The sequence below is a fragment of the Hakea prostrata genome, chromosome 5 (assembly GCF_041222555.1).
Source record: "Hakea prostrata isolate BN-2017 chromosome 5, UWA_Hpros_2, whole genome shotgun sequence".
Taxonomy (NCBI): domain Eukaryota; kingdom Viridiplantae; phylum Streptophyta; class Magnoliopsida; order Proteales; family Proteaceae; genus Hakea; species Hakea prostrata.
The window spans coordinates 15532264-15558276 of NC_142604.1; the positions used below are offsets into that span (position 1 = coordinate 15532264).

Consider the following 26013-nt stretch of genomic DNA (forward strand, 5'->3'; position numbering starts at 1 on the left):
TGCTCATTAGAATTATAATAAATAACTTACACTAAAAAAAATTATAATAAATAACAACACTCATATAATTTTCTAGGAATTAAGGCCATTTTTGTGACAACAAAGACGGAGGACTTACAACTTGCAGAACAGGCATGCTAACAAGCAAGCAGCTCTGGTTCTCTCTCCACCTATGGCATGACCAGACAGAGCTCCTATTCTCCTGATATTTGTGGTCAACTCAAGTTCACGAATTAAGATAGATATTCAATAGCTTTTTCACTGAAAGTGAGAAAAACTAAAAAATTAAAAAAAAAAAAAAAAAAAAAAAAAAAAAAAAAAAAACCCACCAGAATCTAGTTCAAGTAACCATAGTCCCATTGTCATCATCAATGAACTGCATTTATTAGGCCATAAAAATATATTACAAAATCTGCTTAGATCCAATAAAAAACTGTACAAACATTAAATTGGAACATATTTTCCTGATGCAATTGAAGAAGTTGGAAAATAACATCCATTCAGAACTTTTTGCTAAACAAACAATGACACTTAATCATTGCCACTCTGTTGACACCCATGGAAGATTTCAAACTCATCATATGCTGGATTATTTTTACTCACTCAATGTCCAACTGAAAGACAATAATAATTCAAGTGATGAAAAAAATGATAATTGTTTCCAGTAAATTATTTTATGGCAAAAAAAAGCACACAGCCTAAATAAATTTAACATTCCAAAGTACAATAAGAATGGAAGCCTTTTGACAAGGGATTCATGTAGAAATCTCTACTTAAAGGAATAAGTAAGCTCATAAAGGATCCACCCGACAAATCAATGGGCATTTCGTTCTTCATCAAATGCTCTGATCTTCTAAAACCCTCCTCAGCTTAAATCAAAGTAAACTTCAACATCATGGATCGCAAAAATATTGCAATTTTCTGTTCAGAAGACTTGGTAATTCCGCTCAACATTTGTTTTGCAGATAGATTAATCATCAGGAAATCCTAAGAATCTGTTTATGAGCTTTGAAACTGGGGTAGCATCTCCTGGCGGGTAAGGAACAAGAGAGTCCAGTGACATGCCTGCAATAGTCTGGCAGAGCATTTGGGGGCGAGCACAAAGAAGATGTTTCCTCTCTGCAAGTTCTTCAGCCAACTCACTCTGATGGTTGTCCATCAAATCCTCATTAACTACCACAATTAATGGTTTTCTCAGCCTTAATGTCTCAAATATACTTCCTGACCCTGCAGCATTACCAGAATCAATCACTTGACCAGGGGCTACCGGGGAGGTTAAATCTTTTTATACTAAAAGAGCTTCAAAGTTTAGCCTTCGAGAATTATGAGAACTAATTGGCAGGATATAATGAAGAATAATTCTAAACAGATAATCAAGTTGGAGACTCAATGCTAAAATCTTAAGGTGAATTCTCATGCATAGTCTAAGCACGTAAGGTTCAACACTGATGAAGTGCAATTATCACAATTTTAGACCCCTGTAGAAGTTAGAACCCGCAAACATCATCTCCCCCCCCCCCCCAGCATCCTAATTTTTTGCAGGTCTGGTTTTTTTGCATTCTAATGCTTAAGAGATTTGAATCCCAATATCATATTCCCCTCAGCATCATAGTTTTTGCAATTTTTTTTTTTTTTTGCTAAGTTTTAAGGCACTTGAATCCCAATATCATTTGAATATTGTACTGCAAATATGAAGCATAGCAACAGCTTGATTATAAATCTGTTCAACTGGAGCCGAGGATTCAGAATCAAGCAAGACAAGCCAATTGTTCTGCTGTGCCAGCGCCATCCAAGGTAAGCATACTTGTCTCCAGTTGAACAGGAAACACAAAACCCAACTGCAGAATCCTTCTTCTGCTCCCTGTTCGGAATCACACACACTTCCAATCAAAGCAAGTTTTACTGGTAAAGGTTACAGAAGCCAAAGGAGTTCAGATGAGCTTTTTGGTTTTAATGTGAAGCTCTCCAGAGGAAACGGGATCAGAGATGTTAGATTTGATGATGGGAATGGAAGAAGGCGATTCTGGGTGAGAACTCCAGTTGCCCTAAGAAATTTCACTTAAATCTCTTATCATTAAGGATGCTAATTTTGGAATATCACAATATATACAAGTATTTTCAGGTTTAAAGAATATATTAAGGCCAATGCGTCACCTAACAGTGTTTTATCTAATGGAATGGATATAGTTGATGGAGTTTTTCGGTTTTAGGGGCTTCAAACAAAGTTCAGGGTATTGGAGTGTAATTCACCCAAATTAAGAGGATGTTTTCGAAGGTTTGAGACAATGGAATCATTTGACTTAATTAATTTCACTATTTCCAAAATGGAGTTAGTAGAATAAGCCCAGAGTTCCTCCATTCCTCAGATTTACTTGGTAATGGACCTCCCATCTCAACCTAAAACGTGTATACTTAGGTGAGTAGGTCGTACACGAATTTAATCCCTTTTAATTAGTTTGATTAAGTAGTGAGACCACTTAGAGGTGGTTGACAACGAAAGGACTTCGTTTCAGTCAGTTGTTTAGTTAGCTTTTCTTCAGGAACTCTATTCAGAGAAAGAATTGGGTTAGTTATTGGTATAAGTAATTTTTTTCCCCTGAATTTGTAATAGGCTGATTAAGCTCTTGAAATATACACATCAGTGGAAGAAGAAAAAAATACTATTATTTGCTAAAATCAAATTTGTCAGAGCTGCTAGTTTGGAACCATTGCCACAAGGTTTGGGACCTTCTCCTTAGAAAGAGACTGTTGGGCGGTGCTCTAAAGGTTTGCCAAGCAAGTGAGCTTTGGTATTTAAGCTGCCAAATCATTCCCCCAACCCCCAGCCTGTTGGATAGCCTTCATTACCGGTCAGACAAGCAAGATAGTTGCCTTGGGAAGTCACCCTCCTGGGCAGGAGATTAAACCATCAATCTCCTTTCTTTTCCTTTTTACACCATTCATGGGGATCCACCCAAAGCCCACATATACAACTGGAATTCTCCCAGATTTAGCCACAGTACGCATATCATAACCTACATTTGATCTATCTTGCTGCTCCACCTAACCACCATAAACTCTTAAGCATTAATTGTAGTGGGTGGGTCCCACTACAATTTGCGCCAAAGGTGGCAGCAAAACAGTTACATTGTCCAAGATGACTACTCCTCTATTTAGTTGAGTCTAAACAAGACTCTGATATTGCTTTCCCTCACTTAGTTGAATCTAAGTAAAACTCTAATTAAGGAATTAGGGTTGGGGGAAAATATTATAATAGAGGGATGGAATACAAAAGAGATGACTTGACAAAAACTCTCATTTGCTTTGTGAATTCTTTTTTAAGAGAAGCTAATATTGAACCTCCATCACCGTGGTTCGTCGATTTGGAAGCGTGGAGATTATTTCTACGCTTCCAAATCGACAAACCACAGTGATGGAGGTTCAGGATTAGCTTCTCTCCAAAGAGAATTCACAGAGCAAAGGAGAGTATTTGTTAAGTCTTCTATTTCGTATTATATTCCTCTAGTTATAATATATTCCCCCAACCCTAATTCCTTAATTAGAGTTTTACTTAGACTCAACTAAGTGAGGGAAAACAATATCAGAGTCCTGCTTATACTCAACTAAATAGAGTAGTCATCTTGGACTACGTAACCGTTTTGCCACCACCTCTGGCGCAAATTGTAGTGGGACCCGCCCACTACGATTAACATCTCCCAATCGCCACAAGGTGGCGGAGTTATCCAAATGCTCTCATCAACTCTAATCCTTTTAATGCGAAAATGGAACGTGCGACCTAAGAGATGTATCTAGGGTAGGAGTGTTATATCAAGTCTCCATCTAACCAGCATAGCACATCACTCGGAATTATCTCATTATACCCTAAACAATTCAATTATACCTAGTTCCACACTCTTGATCCCTCAGAGTGAGCAATGTGAACTATCCTCATATGATGTGCTAATGACTTTGTCAAATGAAAAGTCGTCCGGGCAATGAGTCACATCATTGTTGGGTATAGTATGAAAAGTTTTCCCATAGCCCTCATGCCATTTGGATTATCTCCAATTGTTTTCCAAGTCTTGCCCTACGAGGCCGCATCATCCCTGATCCTAAAGAACAAGCTAAAGTAGCATCATTGGGTGTCCTCTTCATGGCATAATCTAAGGTGAAGCGTACAATTAGGATTAACAAAATGTGATCCTTATGGCTCACACAGTGACGAAATAGGGATCCATTCAATCACTCTCATCATCGGCCGACTTCAGCACATGCAGCAAACATGCATGCTACGGCGTAATTCCCACTGATATGGGCATGTCACAAAAGAAAAAGAAGAAAAAAGGCCATAAGGATCTTGGTTCAGTCGCTACCTAAAGCGCCTAACTTTCCGTATTTATGGGAAGGGGTCTGAACATACCCAGCACAACCCCATGGTCATAAATGTCCTATAGCAGGCTTTGTATCTTTCCATAACTCATAGAGAGTAGAAGGTATTGATTGAGATGGTACTCTATCCAGGATATAAGATGCAGTCTTAAGTGCATTTCCCCAAAAACAAATTGGGAGCTTCGTATGAGCCATCATGGACCTACCCATTTCCAATAGAGTTCTATTCCTTTTTTCTGCTACACCATTTTGTTGTGGAGCGTTATGAATAATCAATTGTCTCACAATTCCTTTTTCTCCACACAATTCTTTAAATTGTTCAGATAAACATTCGCATCTGCGATCAGTTCATAGAATTTTTATATTTCTGCCTAATTGATTCTCAACCTCCGTCACAAAGTGTTTGAAGCAATCTAATGCTTTATGATGGTGAGCGATCAAATAAACGTAACCATATCGCGAATGATCAATTTATAAAAGTGAGAAAATAGGAGGCTTTCCATGTTTCTGTTTGACCATTCTTCCCCTAGGTGCCAAGTTCTTGGTACCCTCCTAATTCCCTATATTCTCACTTTTATAGATTGATCATTCGCAATATGGCTACGTTTATTTGATCACTCACCGTCATAAAGCATTAGATTGCTTCAAACGCTTTGTGACAGAGGTTGAGAATCAATTAGGCAAGAATCTAAAAATTCTACGAACTGATCGTGGACGTGAATATAAATATCTAAACAATTTAAAGAATTGTGAGACAATTGATTATTCCTAACACTCCACAACAAAATGGTGTAGCATAAAGAAGGAATAGAACTCTATTGGACATGGTTAGGTCCATAATGGCGCATACGAACTTCCCAGTTAGTTTTTGGGGAGATGCACTTAAGACTGCATCTTATATCCTGAATATAGTACCATCTCAATCAATACCTTCTACACCCTATAAGTTATGGAAAGGTATAAAGCATGCTCTAGGACATTTACGACCATGGGGTTGTGTTGGGTACGTTCACACCCCTTCCCATAAATACAGGAAGTTAAGACCAAGAGCTAAGAAATGCATCTTTGTGAGGTATTCTAATAGCTCTAAGGGATACGTTATGTATGGTGAACACCCTAGTGGAGGTATGATTGAGATTGAGTCACGAGATGTCAAATTTCCAGAAATAGATTACCCTAGTTTATCTGATGCACAAAGAGATCTTGATTTTATGAGATGGAGGAGGATCACAGGGATCACAGCATACCAAATCCTTTTGTCTATGGTGGAGATAGAACGCATCCTATAGTCACCAAAGAAGATACTTGTCATAATGCACCAAGTGGGAGCACAAATGTAGACTGTGAACCTATTGGGAGTGTAACTGGTGGGGACACACCTAGAAACCGTTGTGATCTTAATGCGCACAGAAGCACAAGAGGACATATTCCCTGTCATCAATTTGAGATTGAAGGGGATGTCCTTTACTGTGCCTCAGCTGATGAAGAGGAGCTAGCATCCCTAAAGGAAGCGTTATCATCACATGCTAAGGATAAATGGTTGGCTGCTATAGAAGATGAGTTGAGTTCTATGGAAAAGAACCAAGTCTGGGAGTTAGTTGATCCTCCACCAAATTGCAAAACTATTGGGAACAAATGGGTTCTTAAGGTTAAGCGTAAGGCCAATGGATCAATTAACAAATATAAGGCACGACTTGTGGCGAAAGGCTACACCCAAAGAGAGGGTGTGGCCTATGATGAGATATTCTCCCCTGTGGTGAGGATAGCATCCATTCGTCTTATATTGTCCATTGTGGCAAGACTAAATCTAGAACTCTTTCAAATGGACATTAACCGGTATTTCTCAACGGAGAACTGGACAAAGAGATCTATATGATTCAACCAGTGGGTTTTGAGTCCAAGGGGCACGAGCGCAAAGTTTGCTACTTTAAACGTTCCATATGGTATTTTAGATTTCATCATGCCGTAACTTTGAATGGCTTTCATGTGATTGAAGAAGACCATTGTGTTTATATAAAGCAGTCCAAGAAACGATTATTAGTTCTCTCTTTATATGTTAATGATATCCTTTTAGAAGGGAATAACATCGACATGATTGTCACCACTGAAAAGTGGTTGTCCTCCACATTTGAGATTAAAGACATGGGCGAAGCCAACTTTGTGTTAGGCATCAAAATAATAGGGAATCGCTCAAAGAATTTTCTTGTTTGTCTTAACAAACTTACTTAGAGAAAGTCCTTGAACGATTCCACACGCAAAACTCCAAGCCCATTGACACACCAATGGACAAAATGTGCAAACTGAGCCTAGATAAATGCCCTAAGAATGAAGAAGAGAAAAATCAAATGTCAAGAATTCCTTATGCTTCTGCGGTGGGTAGTCTGATGTACACGATGATGTGCATGTGGCCAGATATCTGCTATGCTATTTGGATGGTTAGTCATTACCAGAGTAACTCAGGACTTAACCATTGGCAGGCAGTAAAAAGGATTTTCAGTTAGCTATGTGGGACGACAAATCTCATGCTCACTTTTAGTGGTTCCAATTTGAGGTTGAGAGGTTACAATGATGCGGACTAGGGCAACGATCAGGACGAGCGAAAGTCTATCTCAGGTCACGTTTTTGTCCTTGGAGGTGGAGCTATTACTTAAAGCAGCAAGAAGCAAACATGCATTGTTTTGTCCACGATGGAGGCTAAGTATGTTGCGTGCTTAGCAGCTGTTCAAGAGGCAGTTTGTCTAAGAAGATTCTTGAGAAGTCTCAGCATATTCTCACATGTAGATGATGTGGTGCTGCTACACACTGATAGTACGTCAGCTTTGGCTTTTTCTAAGGATGCTAAGTCCTATAAAAAAACCAAACACATTGAGATCCGCAACCACTTTGACCAAAATACGATTGCGAAGGGAGAAGTTGTCTTAAAGCACATCTCCACATCCAACATGGTGGCTGACCCATTGACTAAGCCTATACCAAGGGATGTGTCCTGTCACATGTTAAAAGTCTGGGTCGTGGACGTGGATGATGTTTTCTCCTATTTTTCTTTTCTTTAAGACATCTTCTTTTGGACATAATGAAACCATTTTTTTTTATGTGCATATTTGATGCATGTTTTTTATGAGTGAGTTAGTATATTTTTATAAAGATGTCACCAGGCATTGAATTGACCCACTCACATGGATAATTCGCCTTGGCACTTGTGGATATCGAGCAAGATGAGCCTATGGTTTGTAAGGTTTTAAAGGGCTTTCAAACCAATAGCAAGCACCTTAGTTAGAACTAAGATGAGACCTCAATGGTCGAACACAGAATCATCACATTTCTGTGTTGCCTTTGTTATAGCCGAATGTGAATATTTTATAATTGGTCATTGAGCGACTGATTGTAATATAATCAAGTTAGGTGTTTTTAGGTAGAGACTGAACCAAGATCCATATGGCCTTTTTTTTTTTCTTTTTCTTCTTTTGTGACATGCCCATATTAGTGGGAGTTACGCCGTAGCATGCATGTCTGCTGCATGTGCTGAAGTTAGCCGATGATAAGAGTGATTGAATGGATCCCTACTTCATCACTATTGGGAGCCATCAGGATCACATTTTGTTGATCCTAATTGTACCCTTCACCTTAGATTATGCCACGAAGAGGACACCCAATAATGCCACTTTAGCTTGTTCTTAGGATCAGGGATGACGCGGCCTCGCAGGGCAAGACTGAGAAAGCAATTGGGGATTATCCAAATGGCATGAGGGTTATGGGAAAACTTTTCATACTATACCCAACAGTGATGTGACTCATTGCCCGGGCGACTTGTCATTTGACAAAGTCATTAGTACATCATATGAGGATAGTTCACATTGCTCACTCTGAGGGATCAAGAGTGTGGAACTGGGCATAATTGAATTGTTTAGGGTATAATGAGATAATTCCGAGTGATGTGCTATGCTCGTTAGATGGAGACTTGATATAGCACTCCTACCCTAGATACATATCTTAAGTCGCACGTTCCATTTTCCCATTAAAAGGATTAGAGTTGATGAGAGCATTTGGATAACTCCGCGTAGTCTAGGATGACTACTCATCTATTTAATTGAGTCTAAGCAGGACTCTGATATTGTTTTCCCTCACTTAGTTGAGTCTAAGTAAAACTCTAATTAAGGAATTAGGGTTGAGGGAAAATATTATAAATAGAGGGATGGAATACAAAATAGAAGACTTAACAAATATTCTCCTTTGCTTTGTGAATTCTCTTTGCAGAGAAGCTAATCCTGAACCTCCATCACTGTGGTTTGTCGATTTGGAATCGTAGAAATAATCTACAGAGTACACAAGGCAAATCAAGTGAACGGGAATGCAAAGAGGCACCTCCTATGTCTAGATCCATTACAATTAAGATCACTAAGGCAATTGATCTTGAACCCATCTTTGATGATTTTTATGAACACTAACTAAATCCAACAAACTTAAACCTGCAAGTGCAGATTTCTAATAATCTTTCAATCAGATTTTAGGACTTTCTGAGGGAATTACTTTCGCCAAATCACCTTCTGTGATCCTAAGCACACCCCTAACTCTCATTAAACCCCCCCCCCCATTGACCTGTTGTTCCTATTTTCTCTAGCAACCCTGACATTCACATCAAAACATCAGAATTGACTGAAATTAGCACCACACCTTCCCCTAGACTTGCATTGCCATTCCCTTAAAATCCCTTCCCTATCACTGTGAACCCTAGAACACCCCCTCCCATCTTGAAATTGACAATCCTAGGTAGTTTTGATTTCTGAAGGATCTTGGTAAATCAGTCCTCACTCAACTGAGGCTACACAATCAGGACTAGATTTAAATATTCACAACAATACAACACCATCCGGTAGTAAATCAGATATAACACAGCACAGATATCAATCTCATACATAATAACAGAGTATTAATATCTTACCTGCATGGCTGATCACAAGAGATGATGACCTTAAATAGTCTACAATGCTTGGAGAGAATGTAAAGTAGTCAACATCCAAGGACCCATCTTCTCCACAAGACTGCACCATAAGATAACAATCACACAACTTGATTCAACTATTTTAGAGTGAGTGCGCATGTGTGCGTGCATGTACACGTGTGTGTGTGTGTGTGTGTGTGTGTGTGTGTGTGTGTGTGTGTGTGTGAGAGAGAGAGAGAGAGAGAGAGAGAGAGAGAGAGATGTACAATCATACAAAGGAAGTCTTAAAGTGAAGGAGATAGATTACATGAAAGCCTTTATTGGAAAATTTAAAAAACAAAATAAGGTTAATAAGGGGAAGAGCATGGTGTAGTTAATCAAAACATAACTATTCAGAAATTCTCTTTTAAAAGAATGTTTGGAACCTATAGTAACCACAAGGTTGTTGTTACCATGGTACCTTGTATCGCCGACACGGGCGATTTTTCGCCGTTCGCTAGGGGGGCGACACGAAATCCCCCAACGACACCAATTTTTCAAAATATCGATGATAAATAGTCAAAATATCGCGATATATCGTTAAAAGTTCGATATATCACAATAAATTTTCAAAATATCGAGAAATTTAAAATTTTAAAATTTAAAATTTTCACATTAACTACTCTCTCTCCTTAATTAAAATATCTCTGCGACCCTGGGAATCGGGATCTCTTTTATTTATTTCCTTTCTCTCATTTAAAATTCTTTTATGGCTTTCTCGCATTAATTACTCTCTCTCATTTAACTATTTCAGTATTTCTTTCCTTTTTCTTTCTCTACGGAACGGAAGCCGCCGGAAACCATGGCAGACGACCTCTCATCCCTGCGATCTCTGATGACTGGTCTCTCTCTCGGTCTCTCCCACTACAGATCTCTCTCTGAACACTCTCACGACTCACGAGTCACGACTCTCTCCCGCTCTCTTTTCTCTGATCTCTCATCTCTCTCGGTCTCTCCCATAGTCCCACTGCACTGCAGATCTCTCTCTACAGCGCTCTTGGACTCTCCCCCACTGCAGATCGCATCATCGATTTTGTTTGAGTTTTTCTAAAAAAATCGACCGAAATATCGCCGGTGTGTCGCCGGCGACACGGCGACACCCGGCGACATTTCGGACCATGGTTGTTACATGGATAATCCAAATTGTTTGAGCAAATTGGCTAGTTCTAAGAAAAACCACAGATACTAATTATATTACAAAAACAAGGCAAGAAGATACTTGTTAGATTCTCTTTCTGATCATTACTTAACATCCAACCATTGAGGAACCGATTGTTTGTTTAATCTAAAGTGAGGTGGGAAAAAAGGGGTGGGAAAAAGTATGAAAAAAGTAAATGTTTCCATGGAATCCCAAAGTACGGCTTATTTGGTTCAATGGGGTGGGAAAATCTGCAGAGACGCTTCCTTAGGGGAGATATCCAGACCATATGTAGTACAAGACCATATGACCTTGCACTAGGCTTAGGATTATTATTGACACGCATCAAATCTCATCCCAAACGGTGATGTGAGAGAGTGGTGACCTATACCCCAACCACGGTTCAACAGAATTTTACCCAATAACCGCAGAGAACCTAATAGACATCTCTTGTTGAGGGAGAGTGACTGAGACCGCCCAAAGGAGATTGGTGTTTATACTTAAAGCGTGTCTACCATAGAGACTACATGATAGAGTTAGGAACACATCATATCACAATCATACATCATCTTCTGTCACACCCCACCCAACTGGATCCAATCATACCCGAATACCCGTGGGGGTGATACACCACAAGATCTAGGTTCAGTGACAATTCCATACAACACATGATATAATATAATTAAATGGACAGGAAATAAAACAAGTTTCGATATGTAATTATCAAAACTGAAATAAAAGCATTACAATGTCCAAAACTCCCAATCAAAAGCTAAACATCAGAGTTCTAAGAAAAAAAAGAATGTCTAAAGTCTGCAGTGGAAAATAATCTAAGGAAAACTCTAAGGAAGGGTAACTCCATAGGAGCAATCCTGACACGAACAAGAAGCATCATGTGCTTCCGCATCTTCTCCGATTAGGCCCTCCTGGTAACCACTTGACAAAGGATCATCAACAAAGGTGGGGTCCTCATAACCTATAGAGAAGTCTAAAGAACAAACAAAAATAAAGGAATGAGTTCATAGAACTCAGTGAGGTAAACTAACATCCACGTCATATATTCATCTAGTTTCCATATCATAATTCGTAAGGCAATCATGTATTTAATAATATAAATAAACAGATGCATGGTGATGATATGAGGTTCCTAACTCTATAATGTAGTCTCTATGGCGGACACGCATTAAGTATAAGCACCAATCTCCTTTGGGCAGTCTTAGTCACTCTCCCTCAACAAGAGACGTCTATTGGGTTCTCCACGGTTGTTGGGTAAAGTCTTGTCGAACCATGGTTAGGGTATAGGTCACCACTCTCTCACATCACCGTTTGGTATGAGACTTGCCGCATGTCAAGGATAAACCTAAGCCCAACAAGGTCATACAGTCTCATACTACATATGGTCCAGATATCTCCCCTCATGCCTAGTGTCCTTTTGGTTCAATACCTTCCCACCTATGAATGGAATCCTCAACGGGAAGCATATGTTGGACCCCATTCCTTAACCCAGCGATCATCCACATATAATGGGCAGGATGCCCTCCATGCCTCTCACGGATTGGTTATCGGTCTTAAGCGCCCAAGAGCCCTTATCTATTATATGCAACCCTACCTCTTTATAATGATAATGAGCCTGTTCGACATACAAAACCCAACCACTAGCATCACGGGTTAACCGGCTTCAATACCCCTATCGAAAGGGTAGTAGTACTCATAGGGATTCCTAGTCCAACACTTCTAGACACCTATCAATTATGCATTGGGTTTAATGCCACAACATATGGTCACTAGGGTAATGGGCAAACCCACAACCCTAGTAGAAAATACAAGTTAAGGAAAATAATAACATTCCTTCTCTTTCTTCTCATATATTACCATACCACTTTCACAATCATAATATAAGATTCAAATGTAAATAGCAATATCAAAACAAATAGCTTCACCTTCCTTTCGCACAAAATCACACACAAGTATATCAAGGTAGATAGAGATTTACATCAATTTATATCATCAATGGAAACTAAAATATCAACAATTAAATTATGCAAAAGATGGTTAGTCATTTCTCTCCTTTCACTTGGATTCTTTGCTTCAAAGTCCAAAATTCACTCCCACAAGATGATGAGTAAAAAGATAATTAAACCTATTCATGCAAGAAGATTAATAAATATAAATTAGAAGTTAATTTGGGTTTATAAAATATCTCAAAATCTTCCCACAAAAACCCAAACCTAAAACTAGGTTCTAACTCGCCGTTTTAACCTAATTTGGTTAAAAGTTATTACTTAGCCACCAATTTGAAGTCGAAACGAAATGAAACCTTGGGAAAGTCTAATCGGCAGTAAAAGGATCCTAAGGGTACCTTCAATTTGATTCAATTCGATCTAGATCAAAAAGCCCCAAATTGGCTCTCCTAAATCATCCTTGGGCAACTCAGAGAGTCAAAATGCAAAATCTTTCATAAGGAATTGCACCATTATCTCTTATACAAAAGAGCAACCTCAACAAAAGAAAACAAGAATAATCAAAGAACCTAACATGCTCCCACTACCATAATCTCATCAAAAGAGAGAAGAGAATTTCCCACAAAACTATGTCTAAAGGAAGGGTTTAAGAATTCTAACATTTCTTAACGTTCCCGCAATGATCCGAGTCACAAAGAGCCTTCTATTGGTTGAGATCCACTCTTCTCCTTGGCTTCTCCTCTTCCCAAAGCCTCAACCTCGTTCGAGCATTAAAAAATGTGTTTAGAGGTTAGTTAAAACATAAAATAGGGTTTAAAAACTAGGAATCCCGATTCTGTCCTGGAACAAAAACGGGATGGGTGATTTTAAAACCCAATTTTATGTTTTAACTCACCTCTAAAGGCATTTTTTATGCTAGAACGAGGTTGAGGCTGTGGGAAGAGGAGAAACCATAGAAAAGAGCGTATCACATCCATTCGAAGGTGCTTTGTGACTCGGATCTTTGCGAAAAAATTAGGAAATGTTAGATTTCTTAAATCCTTCTCTTAAACACAGTTTTGTGAGTAATTATCTTCTCTCTTTTGGTTAGATTGTGGTAGTGGGAGCATGTTAGGTTCTTTGAACATTCTTGAACTCTTTTGTTGAGGTTGTTCTTTTGTATAAGAGATAATAGTGCGATCCCTTGCGAAGGATTTCGCATTTTGACTCTCTGAGTCGCCCACGGGCGATTTAGGAGAGCCAATTTGGGGCTTTTTGATCTAGATCGAATTGGATCAAATTGAAGGCACCCATAGGATCTTTTTACTACTGATTAAACTTTCCCAAGGTATCGTTTCTTTTCGACTTCGAATCAATGGCAAAATTATAACTTTTAGCCGATTTAAGTTAAAAAGGCAAGTTAAAACCTAATTTTCTGTTTGGGTTTTTGTGGGAAGATTTTGAGATATTTTTCTAAACCCAAATTAACTTCTACTTTATTTTGTTAATCCTCTTGGATGGTTAGGTTTAATTATCTTTTTGTCACCTTCTTGTGGGAGGGAATTTTTTATCTTTAGAGAAAAGAATCCAATTAAAAGGTGAGGAATAACTAACCACATTATACTTAACTAATTGTTGTTGTTTTAATTTCTCTTTGTTAATATAAATTGTTGTAATTTTTATTTATCATAATATGTTTGTGTGACTTTGCGCGAATGGAAGGTAAGGTTTGATATTTGAATATTTCTCTTTGCTATTGAATCCTAAATTATTGATATGAAATGGTATGACAAAGTAGGAAGTGAAAGAGGTGGAATGTTATTATTCTCTTTTACCTTGTATTGTTCTACTAGGGTTGTGGGTTCGCCCATTACCCTAGTAACCTTATGTGGTGGCATTAAACTCAAATGCATGATTGATAGGTGTCTAGTAGTGTTGGGCTAGGAATCCCTATGAGTACTACTACCCTTCCGGTTGAGGTATTGAAATTGTATAACCCGTGATGTTTGTGGCTGGGTCCGAGTATCGAGCAAGCCCACTATCATCAAAGAGAGGTAGAGGGTCGTATATAATAGATAAGGGCTCCTAGGAGCTCAAGACTAGTAACCAACTTGTGAGAGGACATGGAGAGCATCATGTTTATTATATGTGGATGACCACTGGATTAAGGAATAGGATCCAACAAATGCTTCACATTGAGGATTCCATTCATAAGTGGGAAGATATTGAACCAAAAGAGCACTAGGCGTGAGGGGAGATATCCAAACAATATGTAGTACGAGACCGTATAACCTTACATTGGGCTTAGGATTATCCCTAACACGCATCAGATCTTATACCAACTGTGATGTGAGAGAGTGGTGACCTAATCCACAACCATGGCTTGATAAGACTTTACCCAACAACCGCGGAGAGCCCAATAAACGTCTCTTGTTGAGGGAGAGTGACTGAGACCGCCTAACGACGTTTGGTGTTTACACTTAATGCATGTCTACCTTAGAGACTACATTATAGAGTTAGGAACCTCGTATCATCACCATACATCTGTTTATTTATATTATTAAATACATGATTGTCTTATGAATTATGACATGGAAATTGGATGAATATATAATATGAATATATAATATGAATGTTAGTTACCTCACTGAGTTCTATGAACTCATTCCTTTATTTTGTTTGTTTCCATAGACTTCACTACAGGTTATGAGGACCCCACTTTCGTCAAGGATCCTTTGTCAAATGGCTATCAGGATGGCTAGTCAAAGAAGAAGTGGAAGCACATGATGCTTCTTGTTCATGTCAGGATTGCTCTTATGGAGTTACATTTCCTTAGAGTTTTCCTTAGATTATTTTTCACTGCAAACTTTAAACATTCTTTCTTTTCTTAGAACTCTGATGTTTAGTTTTGATTGGAGATTTTGGACAATGTAATTCTTTCCTTTTCAATTTGATAATAAAATACTTGAACTTGTTTTATTTCCTGTCCATTTGTTTTTACTTTATCATGTATTGTATGGAATTGTCACTGAACCTAGATCTTGCGGTGTATCACCCCCATGGGTATTCGGGTATGACCGGATCCGGCTGAGTGGGGTGTGACTGAAGTGAATTAAGGAAGCTTGTCTACTGATGTATTATGTTACTTTTCCCACCCTATCCCTTTTCAAAATCCCATTAAATAGGATAGACTTTGTGGAAAAGTGTGGGATACAACAAAAGTGGGACCCACATTTGAAACATTTCCACAAAATCCTTTCATTTCCTTTCCTATTTCCTCACCTCACTACACATGGGTTCCACAAGTTTACTTTTCCCACCCCACTTCTGCAAACAAATGGTACCTAAATGATTATTACATGAACATAAGCTGCGTTAATCCATCTTGTAATGTGATATTTCGAGCATTTCAATTGTATTTGTAATTCCATATAGTTTCAGAGGACTACTTATAATTACTTTCTTTTACTATGTTAGTGCTCTCCAGTGCAATTAATCATTAGTTTATTCTTCCTTCCTTCTCAAGATGGATGCATGCTTGATGATAGTATTACCATGTTTTGACATCATGTTGGTTATTTGGCTGGTAATTTATCACAACATAAATATCACTAGGCATCCACTTCAGAACTCTTGGTGATGCATTCTTCTTCTTTGATGGCTTGCTTGGTAAGCTACCTTTCGCACTGTTCCAGGATTTCAAATTTCTCTTAGGTCCCAGTTCTAAGATGAAAGAGTATAAGATAAACAGAAGGGCTTCTTTGGTATTCAATCCAACTTCTTCCTCTGAATCTTTAAGCAATTGCTTATATCTTGAAATCCATATACAACCACCTTGGATCTACCCATTAAACATTCTTACCACATCAACATAGATTTCTATATCCAGAAACATGCCTAATAAATACCCACAGAAGCAGTCCAAAAGACACTTGTGGCTGAAGAATAAACCCAGCTATAAAGCTAATCTTGTGCAAAACATATCCTCCGTTGAGAAATTACGTTCTTTTTAAAACAAATTAGAGAATGATAAAACTGATTCACTATAGTCTTTGGAAGCAGCAACAGGCAGTGACTACTGTAGTAGCAAGAAAATGAGGTAATATGTGGATTGGCAGGATATAAATCACAACAATACTCTCCCCCTCTATAACATTGTCTGAGGACTCTCAAGATCTCACAAGATATCTCTCTTTTTCCACTTACTGAGACAAAATTGTGTGCCAGATGAGATGATATGCTTAGCACCTAGGTTACAAGTCACAATTCTCAAGTCAAAACTTTGACGATTGGATTATCATTGAACTATGAACATTTGTAATGTATCAAAGTTGTTTGAATTTTGAACTTAGACCATTAATATACGAGTACATGATGTGAACAATAGGCCTTCAAGGTTTTTCTTCAGCATAGTGGTTTCCCATGTGAGGTCCACATCTACACTATTTTTTTCATAAATCTGAGTTCACCTGTGTGTTCAAAAGGAATGAAATAGGCTGGACAGCTAGTTTCAGCACCAAATGACCCCGAGTTTCCCTCCAGTTGGAGCATCGAGTTGGGGTAGAACGATTCCATCATCTTGGTGAGATCTTGCTGAAATCTCAAACCAACTCTCTTTTTCGAATTGGCAAGATCTGCCTCAAGATCGAGATCACCGTGCTTTCTATAGTCTCCATTCAGGCAAATTAGACCTTTGAATACTTTATTGTGGCTCATGGCCTGGTATTTCTGGGTTTATCACTGTGATGTGCCTCTATTATTAGCCTACAATTTAGTACTTAAGGGGGGTATATAGGTTTAAATATATAGAAAAGATTCTGTGTGAGTCTCATGAGTGGTTAAAGTTAAGTTAAGTCAATCTTATCTCTTAATGTTTAGATCAGCATTTTTTTAAATTCTTTCAACTTCGGAACATTATTTTCAGATTCACTGTTATCAAGTTTAGGAATTTAGGCAGTTCCCAAATTCTGACTGTGGGACCCTCATGCATTGGGACGATCTCTCTGCAACACAGCATCTCTGCAAAAGCAGGGTTACAGCAGTGTACATTATTAGCCCTTCCCAGACCCCATAGTAGTGGGAGCCTCATGCACTGGGTACAATCTCTCTTAATTTCTGAGTTGTGTAACAACGGAAAGTTGAGAAGTTTATTAATCTATATATCCATGGTATAATATGCAAACCCAATGAAGATAATGGAATTAGTTAATTTTTGGTTTAACTTTAAAGTGGAGGTCTCTCACATTTGCATTTTAGTATGGAAACTATGAGTCTCTCAAAAGAGCTGAGAGAGAGAGAGAGAGAGAGAGATAATGTAAAGCATAGGAAAATAAATAAATGAGAGAAGAAAATTATAAAAAAAAATTATATATGTACCTTTGTTGGTAAATACGATCCACGGCCCATTTGAATGAGAAGATGGGTATATCCTTTCTTTAACAACTCTTCTTTGACTTCCTTAGAGTCAACTGCTCTAACAAGAGCATCAAAACAAGTTGTGCCCACAGTCACAAAAACTATCCTTTTCTCCTTTTCAATGCCACTATCCTCTCCCATTTATTGTTGAATTGATTCTTTTCAGATATGAAACACTGCCCACATTTTACACAAAAATATACACTCAACACCATATCTTCAAAGGGATGCATAAGATCACCAAAATTCGAGCAGTAATACGATTTTGTTAACTTCTAATAAAGAAAAAATATACACATCCCATAGCTAGGATTGTGCAAACCAGTAAAAAGAAAGCAACAGATGGATCAAACTAACAAACTAAAATCCATATGTATTGACATTCATGAAAACAATTAAAAAGTTTCTGATTACGGAAATATTCAGAACACTTCATTTTGCTAATTTAAGAATTGGCAAAAAGAAAAGGAAATATAAAATTTGGGTTGGATTCAGGAATAACTCATTTATCAATAAGACTTCAGGCAAACAAAATTGGACATTACTGACTTCGTTGGCTTTGCCCTGATTGACTGGTTCAACAGTCCTTATGTCTTACTGTCTTAGTGTACCCGTTCTACATCTTACAACAATTAGATTTTTATGCTCATTTGTATTTGGTATTTGTGCTTTTGTCTAGTTTTTAGCATCACAATAACCTATAATTATTCTTCCACTCATTAATTGTTTCATAATAATTCAATGATATTTAGTTTCTTTATTTGATTTTCCTTGCTATTGTCTTTGCAATTTATCTATGTTGTCTAAGTTGTAGTTTGCAAATTTTACTTCTGGTAGCTCATTTCAAGTGCCTTTGATTATTGTGAGTTGTTTGCTATCTTGAAAAGTGTTATCTATTCGGAGTTTTGTATAGAGTGTAGGTAGCATATTAGGGAAATTTGTTTTAAATTTTACTCTTATGTGTCTGATATTGAAGTTCAAGGTTTCTGTTCTTAACAATTTTACCAGTCGGGAGTTGATCTAAATGAGTTGTTTATCTTGGAGAAATAGAAAACTTAATTTTTAATTTTTTTTGTCTCAAGTTGTATTATTACTGATTTGTGTTGGTAATGATGTTTCTTTCTTTGTTTATTGGAGGTTTGTTACTTGTTTATGCATCATTAGATACTAGATTTGGTTTAATATGATGCATCTATTGGATTTGTAGGTGTTTTAGTTATTGTTGTCTTTGTTACAACAAAAAAATAAGAAGGGGAGCATCTGAGGTTGCCGAATAACATAATATTTCGATGTCAAAACCTTTAGAAGCTTCAATCCCTCAGACTTGAGATCTTCTGAGCCATTTAATAGCCAACAGGTAGAGATCCAAGGACGATGTTAGCATTGCTTCCAAACCAACCAAAAGGGCCAAGATTAAAATGTCAATATGTTGGACAAGTAATTGATTTAGAATGGTTGATCCTCAAAAATATTCAGATGGAAGGGATAGAGCAGAATGACATAAATCAAGGGCCAGATGATTGTCCCCAACCCCAAAGAGGAAAAAATGCACTTGAAGCCTGAGGAGTGAAGTTTTTCAAACTAATATGGTTGGAAGAGGTTACATAGTTTTGCTTCTTGGATCATTGATGTAGAAGGGAAGCCCTCTTTGAGTAGAAAGCAAGCAAAACAAAAGAGCCAAAAAACAGAACTTTATAGTTTCTCTACCATGCCAAGAAAGCATATGTGCCAAACAAAAATAATACAGAAACCCTCAAGCCTCCCCCAACACACTTTCCCCCATTAATGGTTCTTCTTTAACACATGCATGTTTCTTTGTGAAAGTAAGAGTGAGGAAGTGTGGATCAAGACTCATCTGAGATGCCAAACTAACTGAAGTAAAGTCCACTTTGTACCGAGTCTCATCAGTAGCTTTGAAGAAGGGTTAAGGTTTCTTAGGTAGAAAACTTGAGAGCTTTGATGCCCAGATACCCCTATTCTGCTGGATCATCAACTGAAGGAGACCAATCAAAAAGGTTTTCAGTACTCTGTCTTTAAATAGATGAAGTTCCAATAACATCAAATTCAGTAATTTCAGTACTCTGGCATTTGTTCTGTTTTATTCTTATACCCCCAACAAATTGTAGATTTGACTTGTTAAATTTTAAAACTCATTCAAACAGATTGCTAGCATCTCTACTGACTTTATTTACTATGGCATGCAATTTGTAACCATCACAATACTACAATAGAAGACCTCCCTTGTTGAAGTTTGCACATATCTAAAACACATGAAACTTACAAATGGGATAGAACATTTTGGTTATCAGAAAATGTACAAGCAGGTGATGGAAGTCAACAGCGTTGTCACCACAACTAAAACAAGGTTCATAGCATTGTTACCACTGCTTTAGTTTTGATGTTAGAAAAATATGTAACTAAAGAAGACTATGAATTAACAGAATACAAGTAAAATTAAGATCTTACTCAGAGGGAAGATCAAATGAAAAGAAATAAATAAAAAAGAAAAAGCCCATGCGATGTAAATTAATATGGAATCCAAGTGGCCTCTTAGGCTTTTTTTGAGTTCTCTTAGGCCTTTTCACAAATAGCTCTTAGGAAAAAAATTTGAGTTCTCTTCACTCTACGTAAGATTTGATTACGAGTTAAAATATAGAACTAGGCAGGGAAATCATAATCCTACTAGAAGGTTGAAACAGACTTTATTGCAATTTCACTAAAAATCTGATACATCAATGGTAAGGCAAAAGAAGCACAAAGCATTAAAATGAATCTCACTACATCCAAAATTTTCCATTAATGAAACATGTAAATCCATTGGAAAATAAAAAATACGCATGTCCGATGAAATGGCTGTTGCTATCTATTCCAATAACGAATCATTGGTTTAACTGAATAACTAAATAAAATAGATAGACATTTCTCTTCGTCTCAGGTCGATGGATCTTCTCAATTGGAAGGTCTCCTATATGGAGAATACACATTATGGGGAATACACATTATGGAGAACACACATTACCGTTACCGAGCCTAATTCTAATTGTTTTGTTCTGAAGCAATAAAAAAGTATGGGGTTTGGGGATTGCACATTCTTCTTACCCATCCCAAATAATCATTCGGAAGAAATAAAAAACTGGAAACATAACAACAACGAGAGAAGCAGAGCCACATCGGAAAAAATCGATCAAACAAAATACTGAGACGAACAGAGTCCGATCTCTAAAAGAGGCACAGAGAGAGAAGACGAGTGAAGACAGGATGAAAAGCTACCTTATGGAGGAATAGAGACGACCCCAGCTGCCGTTCGAGTCCCCCTTGTAACAGCGAGAAAACCCATAATTGCTGGAATACTATTTGACATTGGACTCTTGATGGACTAATCTGAAAAGTGTAATTTCCCTTATATTTATTTATATGACCGTAATGGTTTAGTTTATTCCCTAGCGCAAAAGGGATTTTTATTTGAGGCACTCGCTGTTGACGGTTCTGATCGCGCCACGTCACTAAAATCTAATCAAATGGTTGAGATTCAAATGATGAACGTTTATCTGTAAATATTGATTTTTATTTTTACAATTTAGGGCTTAAATTTTATTAATTTACAAAGTCACCCGCATTTACCGGACACTCGAAACCCTCTCTTATTTTACCTTCTAGACACGATTTGGGAACATGATTCCGAGAAACTAGAGCACTCCGGTGACCTAACCCAGCAATAGAAAAAGTACCAGTGAACCAAGTCAATCTTTGTGAATAACTTACCTGATAAGCTAGTTTTAATCGAACCAAATCTAAAGGGTAAGTGCACAAAACTTTTGTTCCTCTAGCTGCTGAACCAACCAATAGATCTATGAAAGGCTATGAAACAATCCGTAGAACACTTGCACTGTTTCCTCTGAATGAAGAAAAAAGCCTCCACAGGTAAATCAATTTTAAGGGAGCTAATAATCTCACAAAACAGAGAGCCAAACTCCAAAAATCTTACTCACTTATAAAATCCTAAAACACCTTCATGTTTTAGTAGCTTCTTTAGGGATTGGTAGATGATGCGGATCAATTATACTTCTGGATCCGACTGAGCTTCCTCTCGTATCCGGGACGATGAGTCCTACAAGAAAGGTTAGATGCGGGCCGGCTTGTGTGCCAGGCAACTGCCTCCGATGGCAAAGTCAGATAATGAACAGAGTGAGGTCTCGTGCAAAAGCTACACAAGATTATACTCAGAGTGTATTGGATTGCTTACCAAGGAGGCACGTCCCCTATCTTATATTGATTAACTTACCTTATACGTGTTTGGTAAGTCCGCCCCGACAGAGCTATCGTATCTCCTGGGATTACGCCTTTTTGTCATTAGCCCCATGCGATCGTTGATGGAGTTGACCTTCCTAACAGGAAATGACTGCCTTATTTATTGAGCGTGATGTGCATCTTGGTCGACTAAATCGGTTATGTCCCGACTGGATATGAAGCCCCACTCGAGTGTGACCCGATGACATAAGAGAAAGGTGCTAAAGAAATATCCCGACTGGACTTGATGATGAGTCCAGGTTATACCCGATTGGATATAAACTTCCCGTATTAGTAGACATTGAGATAATGAAATCCTTCAGTATTGTCTGTAGAAATCCAACCATGAGAGGAATTACAAATATCTAGAACAAGAAGATGTCATCTAACGGAATCATTAAATGATAATTCCCAAAAAAACCAAAAAGGAATGATATCAAAGGCAAATATTTCATAATACTAGAGCGTCACAAATAAAAGCCTTAAATAATTTTCCACCCAAAACAGATATTGTGGGATCTCGCTGAAATTGCCGAAATTTCATAAAGAAAGGGGAGGCTGGGATCGACTCTAATTTAAAACACAGATATTGTTGGACCAAACCTAATTTCCTGCCGAGAGGAACCATCAACGAACTTCGCTACGTTATCGGATTTGGGAATCGGTTATATAAGGACCTTGTTTTGTAAATTAATAATCTTTAAACCTTAAAATGTAAAAATAAAAATTAATATTTACAAGTATACCCCCACAATTTGATTCTCAACCGTTTGATTGCATCTTGCTCATGTGGAGCAATCAAGACAATCAAACACGCCCAAAAGGCACTCATTGTTTCTTTTAGGACTGAGTAGCGACTTTCCTCCCCATGGCTTCATGAGGTTGTTGGGTCTCAATTTTGCTTCAGCACTGAGTTGCTGTGGCGATGAGGCCACGTCGTCCAAAAGAATAATAATTGTTGATTAAACCCATGTGGTAGTTTGCTTGTTTTAAGTGAAGTAAAACCGGTAGATCGGTTCGTCTCAACGAAGTTTCAAACCAAATCGGTTTGCTAAAAGAGCTTTTTGAGTAATGATTTGGCATTTTGAAATGCCTCGGTTAGGTCCGGCAAACCGATTTGGTTTGAAACTTCGTTGAGCCGAACCAATCTACCGGTTTACTTAACTTAAAACAAGCAAACTACCACATGAGTTTAATCAACGTATTATTCTTTTGGATGACGTGGCTTTATCGCCATCGTTCGCAACTTAGTGCTAGACATTTAATGCACACCATTGAAGCAAAATTGGTTGGGTCTTTGTCCCTCTATCAATGAAAAACCTTTCGACAAAAAAAAAAAAAAAAAAAATGGGGTGGTGGGTTGAAGTTTCTATCAGACACATTTTTTGTTTAAGTTGTTTATGAAACAAGAAAAAACTCTGAGGTGTTTTGCAAAAATTGTTTATTGAGTGTGATTTACACCCGGTTCATTTTTTAAATACCGAAAAAGCATTCGGTTTATCAAACACAATGTAGTTGTTTTTTTTGTTTCCAAAGCACATGAAAATAGGAGAAAAAAAATTCCTATCAAACGCACCCGTTGAGTCCAAATTCTCTCCACCCAAGTGCACCTTGCACCCAAATTTTGTCTCACAGCTTACCTAACAATAGGAAGGCCAAAGGTGCCTCTGTCATATGGGTGTGAGACATAAACTTGGTTAGAGGGTGGGAGATAGGTGGACGAAATCCAAATCTGCACATTTATTGGTGAAAGGGAAAATGTAGTGTAACCTCCTTGGGACTGACTTTTAAATTGGTAAACTCATATTGGGGGTGGGGGTTTGCTTTATGCCTTCCAAAGGGTCAAACCAGTTACTAAGAAGTGTCAGTTATTACTGAGGTGCAAAATCTCAAATCTCCAATATTTTTGGCACAAGGAAAGCACAAAAAGGGGTTGATGGGTGTTTTGAGGAAGATGATAAAATTAATAGGGTCAAGCTAGTCAGCCTAATTGACAGACGTGGATTGCTCGGCTCCTAGTGTACATAAATATTTAATGGGGCACTGAGCCAGTGACCGAAAGTGCGTGAACAATGGATCAGAAAGGTCTGTTATTTGTTATTTTCTTATCTTTTGAGTTTGACTTGATTACTTTTGCTCCGTCAGTGAAACTTTGAGACTATGAGAGGGTATATTGAGCACTCTATGGAAGCAAAAAAGAGATATGAGGGCAAGAAAGTTGAAGAGAAAAGAAGATGAAATATAACGAGCCTTTTTAAATAGAAATAGAAATCGATTGAGTCTTCTGACATATTTCATGCATGCTTGGTCAAAAATGTCATTGTTCGAACGAAAGAAAGAGATATCTAGTGAATGGATTGAGATTCATGTAAAGTTTCGACGATTTTCACCAGTTTTTCCCAAAAAAACGATATTTATAGAGTTCGTTTCCGCTTTGATTTCACATCCCCATATTAAGAAACTCAGCAATTTTTTGCCTAATTTTCCTTCTTTGGTTATTATCAACTGAATAATCCTTCAAGTGTCTCTCACATCTAATTTATTTTTTAGAATTGATAAAATACTTCAACTAATCGTTAATGTTTCCTGATTTTCTATTTCCATTATCTTCCTTCATCATGATTCTCGCCAATTTAATATCGGTTTCGGATGTATTAACTATTAAACCCAATCTATACCTCCTGTCTTTCTATTTATTTTTTCAGAATTTGTCGATTCCAATTGCATGGATTCTCAAAATGATAATCATTGGCATTCAAGTACTACACAAAGAGTTCACAAGAATTTAGAACGAGGACGACTGCTTATTGCGGTAGGTTCCTCGTTGGTTAGACGGAACCAAAATCTTGTTCAGCTTAGCGTGAGTGATCTCACTTGGTCTGGGTGGGCTGTAGTGCAAAAAAAATTGAACGTTCTCAAACGCTAGAGGAAGGGGTTGAACCTTCGACCTTGTGGTTAACAGCCACACGCTCTAACCAACTGAGCTACTCCAGCTGTGGATGTAAAATGTTTTTCAAAAATATTAATTAACTATAAAATATCAAAAATATTAATTAACTATAAAATATATGGACCTCTTTCCATGTATTAGATAAATAAGCTTCTTTCTTTTTTAAAGTTGAATTTTTTAAAAATTTTGATGTTCATCTGGGCTAGCTTGCGCGCAACTTGATTACATCCTCAAAGAGAGTTTTGTCGTCCGCAAGGGTCAAACCCATGACCTCTCCCACTGAGAAATATGGATCTTACCATTCTACCAACCTTGCATTGATTTTTAAAGTTGAATATTAGATAAATATGCCAATACATACAAATCTGTGATTCACGAGTCAAGACTTGTTATTCTAGAACATAGACCATGATCGAATCTATTTTAATAATACATGCCAACCTTCATACTAATACTGTAACCTAGACGGTTGCCTCTTTTAGATTTCTAATCCTCCCTTGCATGCTTAAAATACTACTACTTGTCAATGCAAGGTTGGTAGAGTGGTAAGATCCTTAATTCTCAGTGGAGAGTTCATGGGTTCAACTCTTATGGACGACAAAGCTCTCCCCTAAGGACCAGTTATTACAATTGGAAAAAAATGAATAAAAAATATTAGTACATCTTCCAATCTTCCCTTGTTTACTCACTTTAATGCAGTTTTTGATAAAATTATTTTAGGGCTTATTTGGTTACATGAATCCAGATATTTGAAATCTTTAGATTTATGAATGCGAGATTTATTCCTGTTTGGTTGTGAAAATCCCTAGATTCATATCTCTACACTAAAAACGTGAATCTATAGATTTATGGCCTTATGGGTATGAGATGAAATCCAGAGATTCCACCACTACTATAAAAGCACTAAATATTTGCATATTCACAAAAATGACGTCGA

General features: G+C 37.6%; 1 protein-coding gene and 1 non-coding gene across 2 annotated transcripts; both read right to left on the bottom strand.

Moving 5' to 3' along the window:
- Positions 1–382: 382 nt before the first annotated feature.
- LOC149015399 (uncharacterized) lies at positions 383–21206 on the bottom strand. Its single transcript, XM_089156846.1, has 4 exons — positions 21110–21206; positions 17801–18015; positions 9308–9407; positions 383–1227 (listed from the first exon to the last, which is right to left on the bottom strand). Exons 2-4 carry the CDS (start codon positions 17978–17980, stop codon positions 971–973), a joined length of 537 nt encoding a protein of 178 aa, XP_089012972.1. The 5' UTR covers positions 17981–18015; positions 21110–21206; the 3' UTR covers positions 383–970.
- Positions 21207–25046: 3840 nt separating this feature from the next.
- Positions 25047–25120, bottom strand: TRNAN-GUU (transfer RNA asparagine (anticodon GUU)). Its single transcript has one exon. It is a non-coding gene; the product is annotated as a tRNA-Asn (tRNA).
- Between the last annotated feature and the right edge of the window lie 893 nt (positions 25121–26013).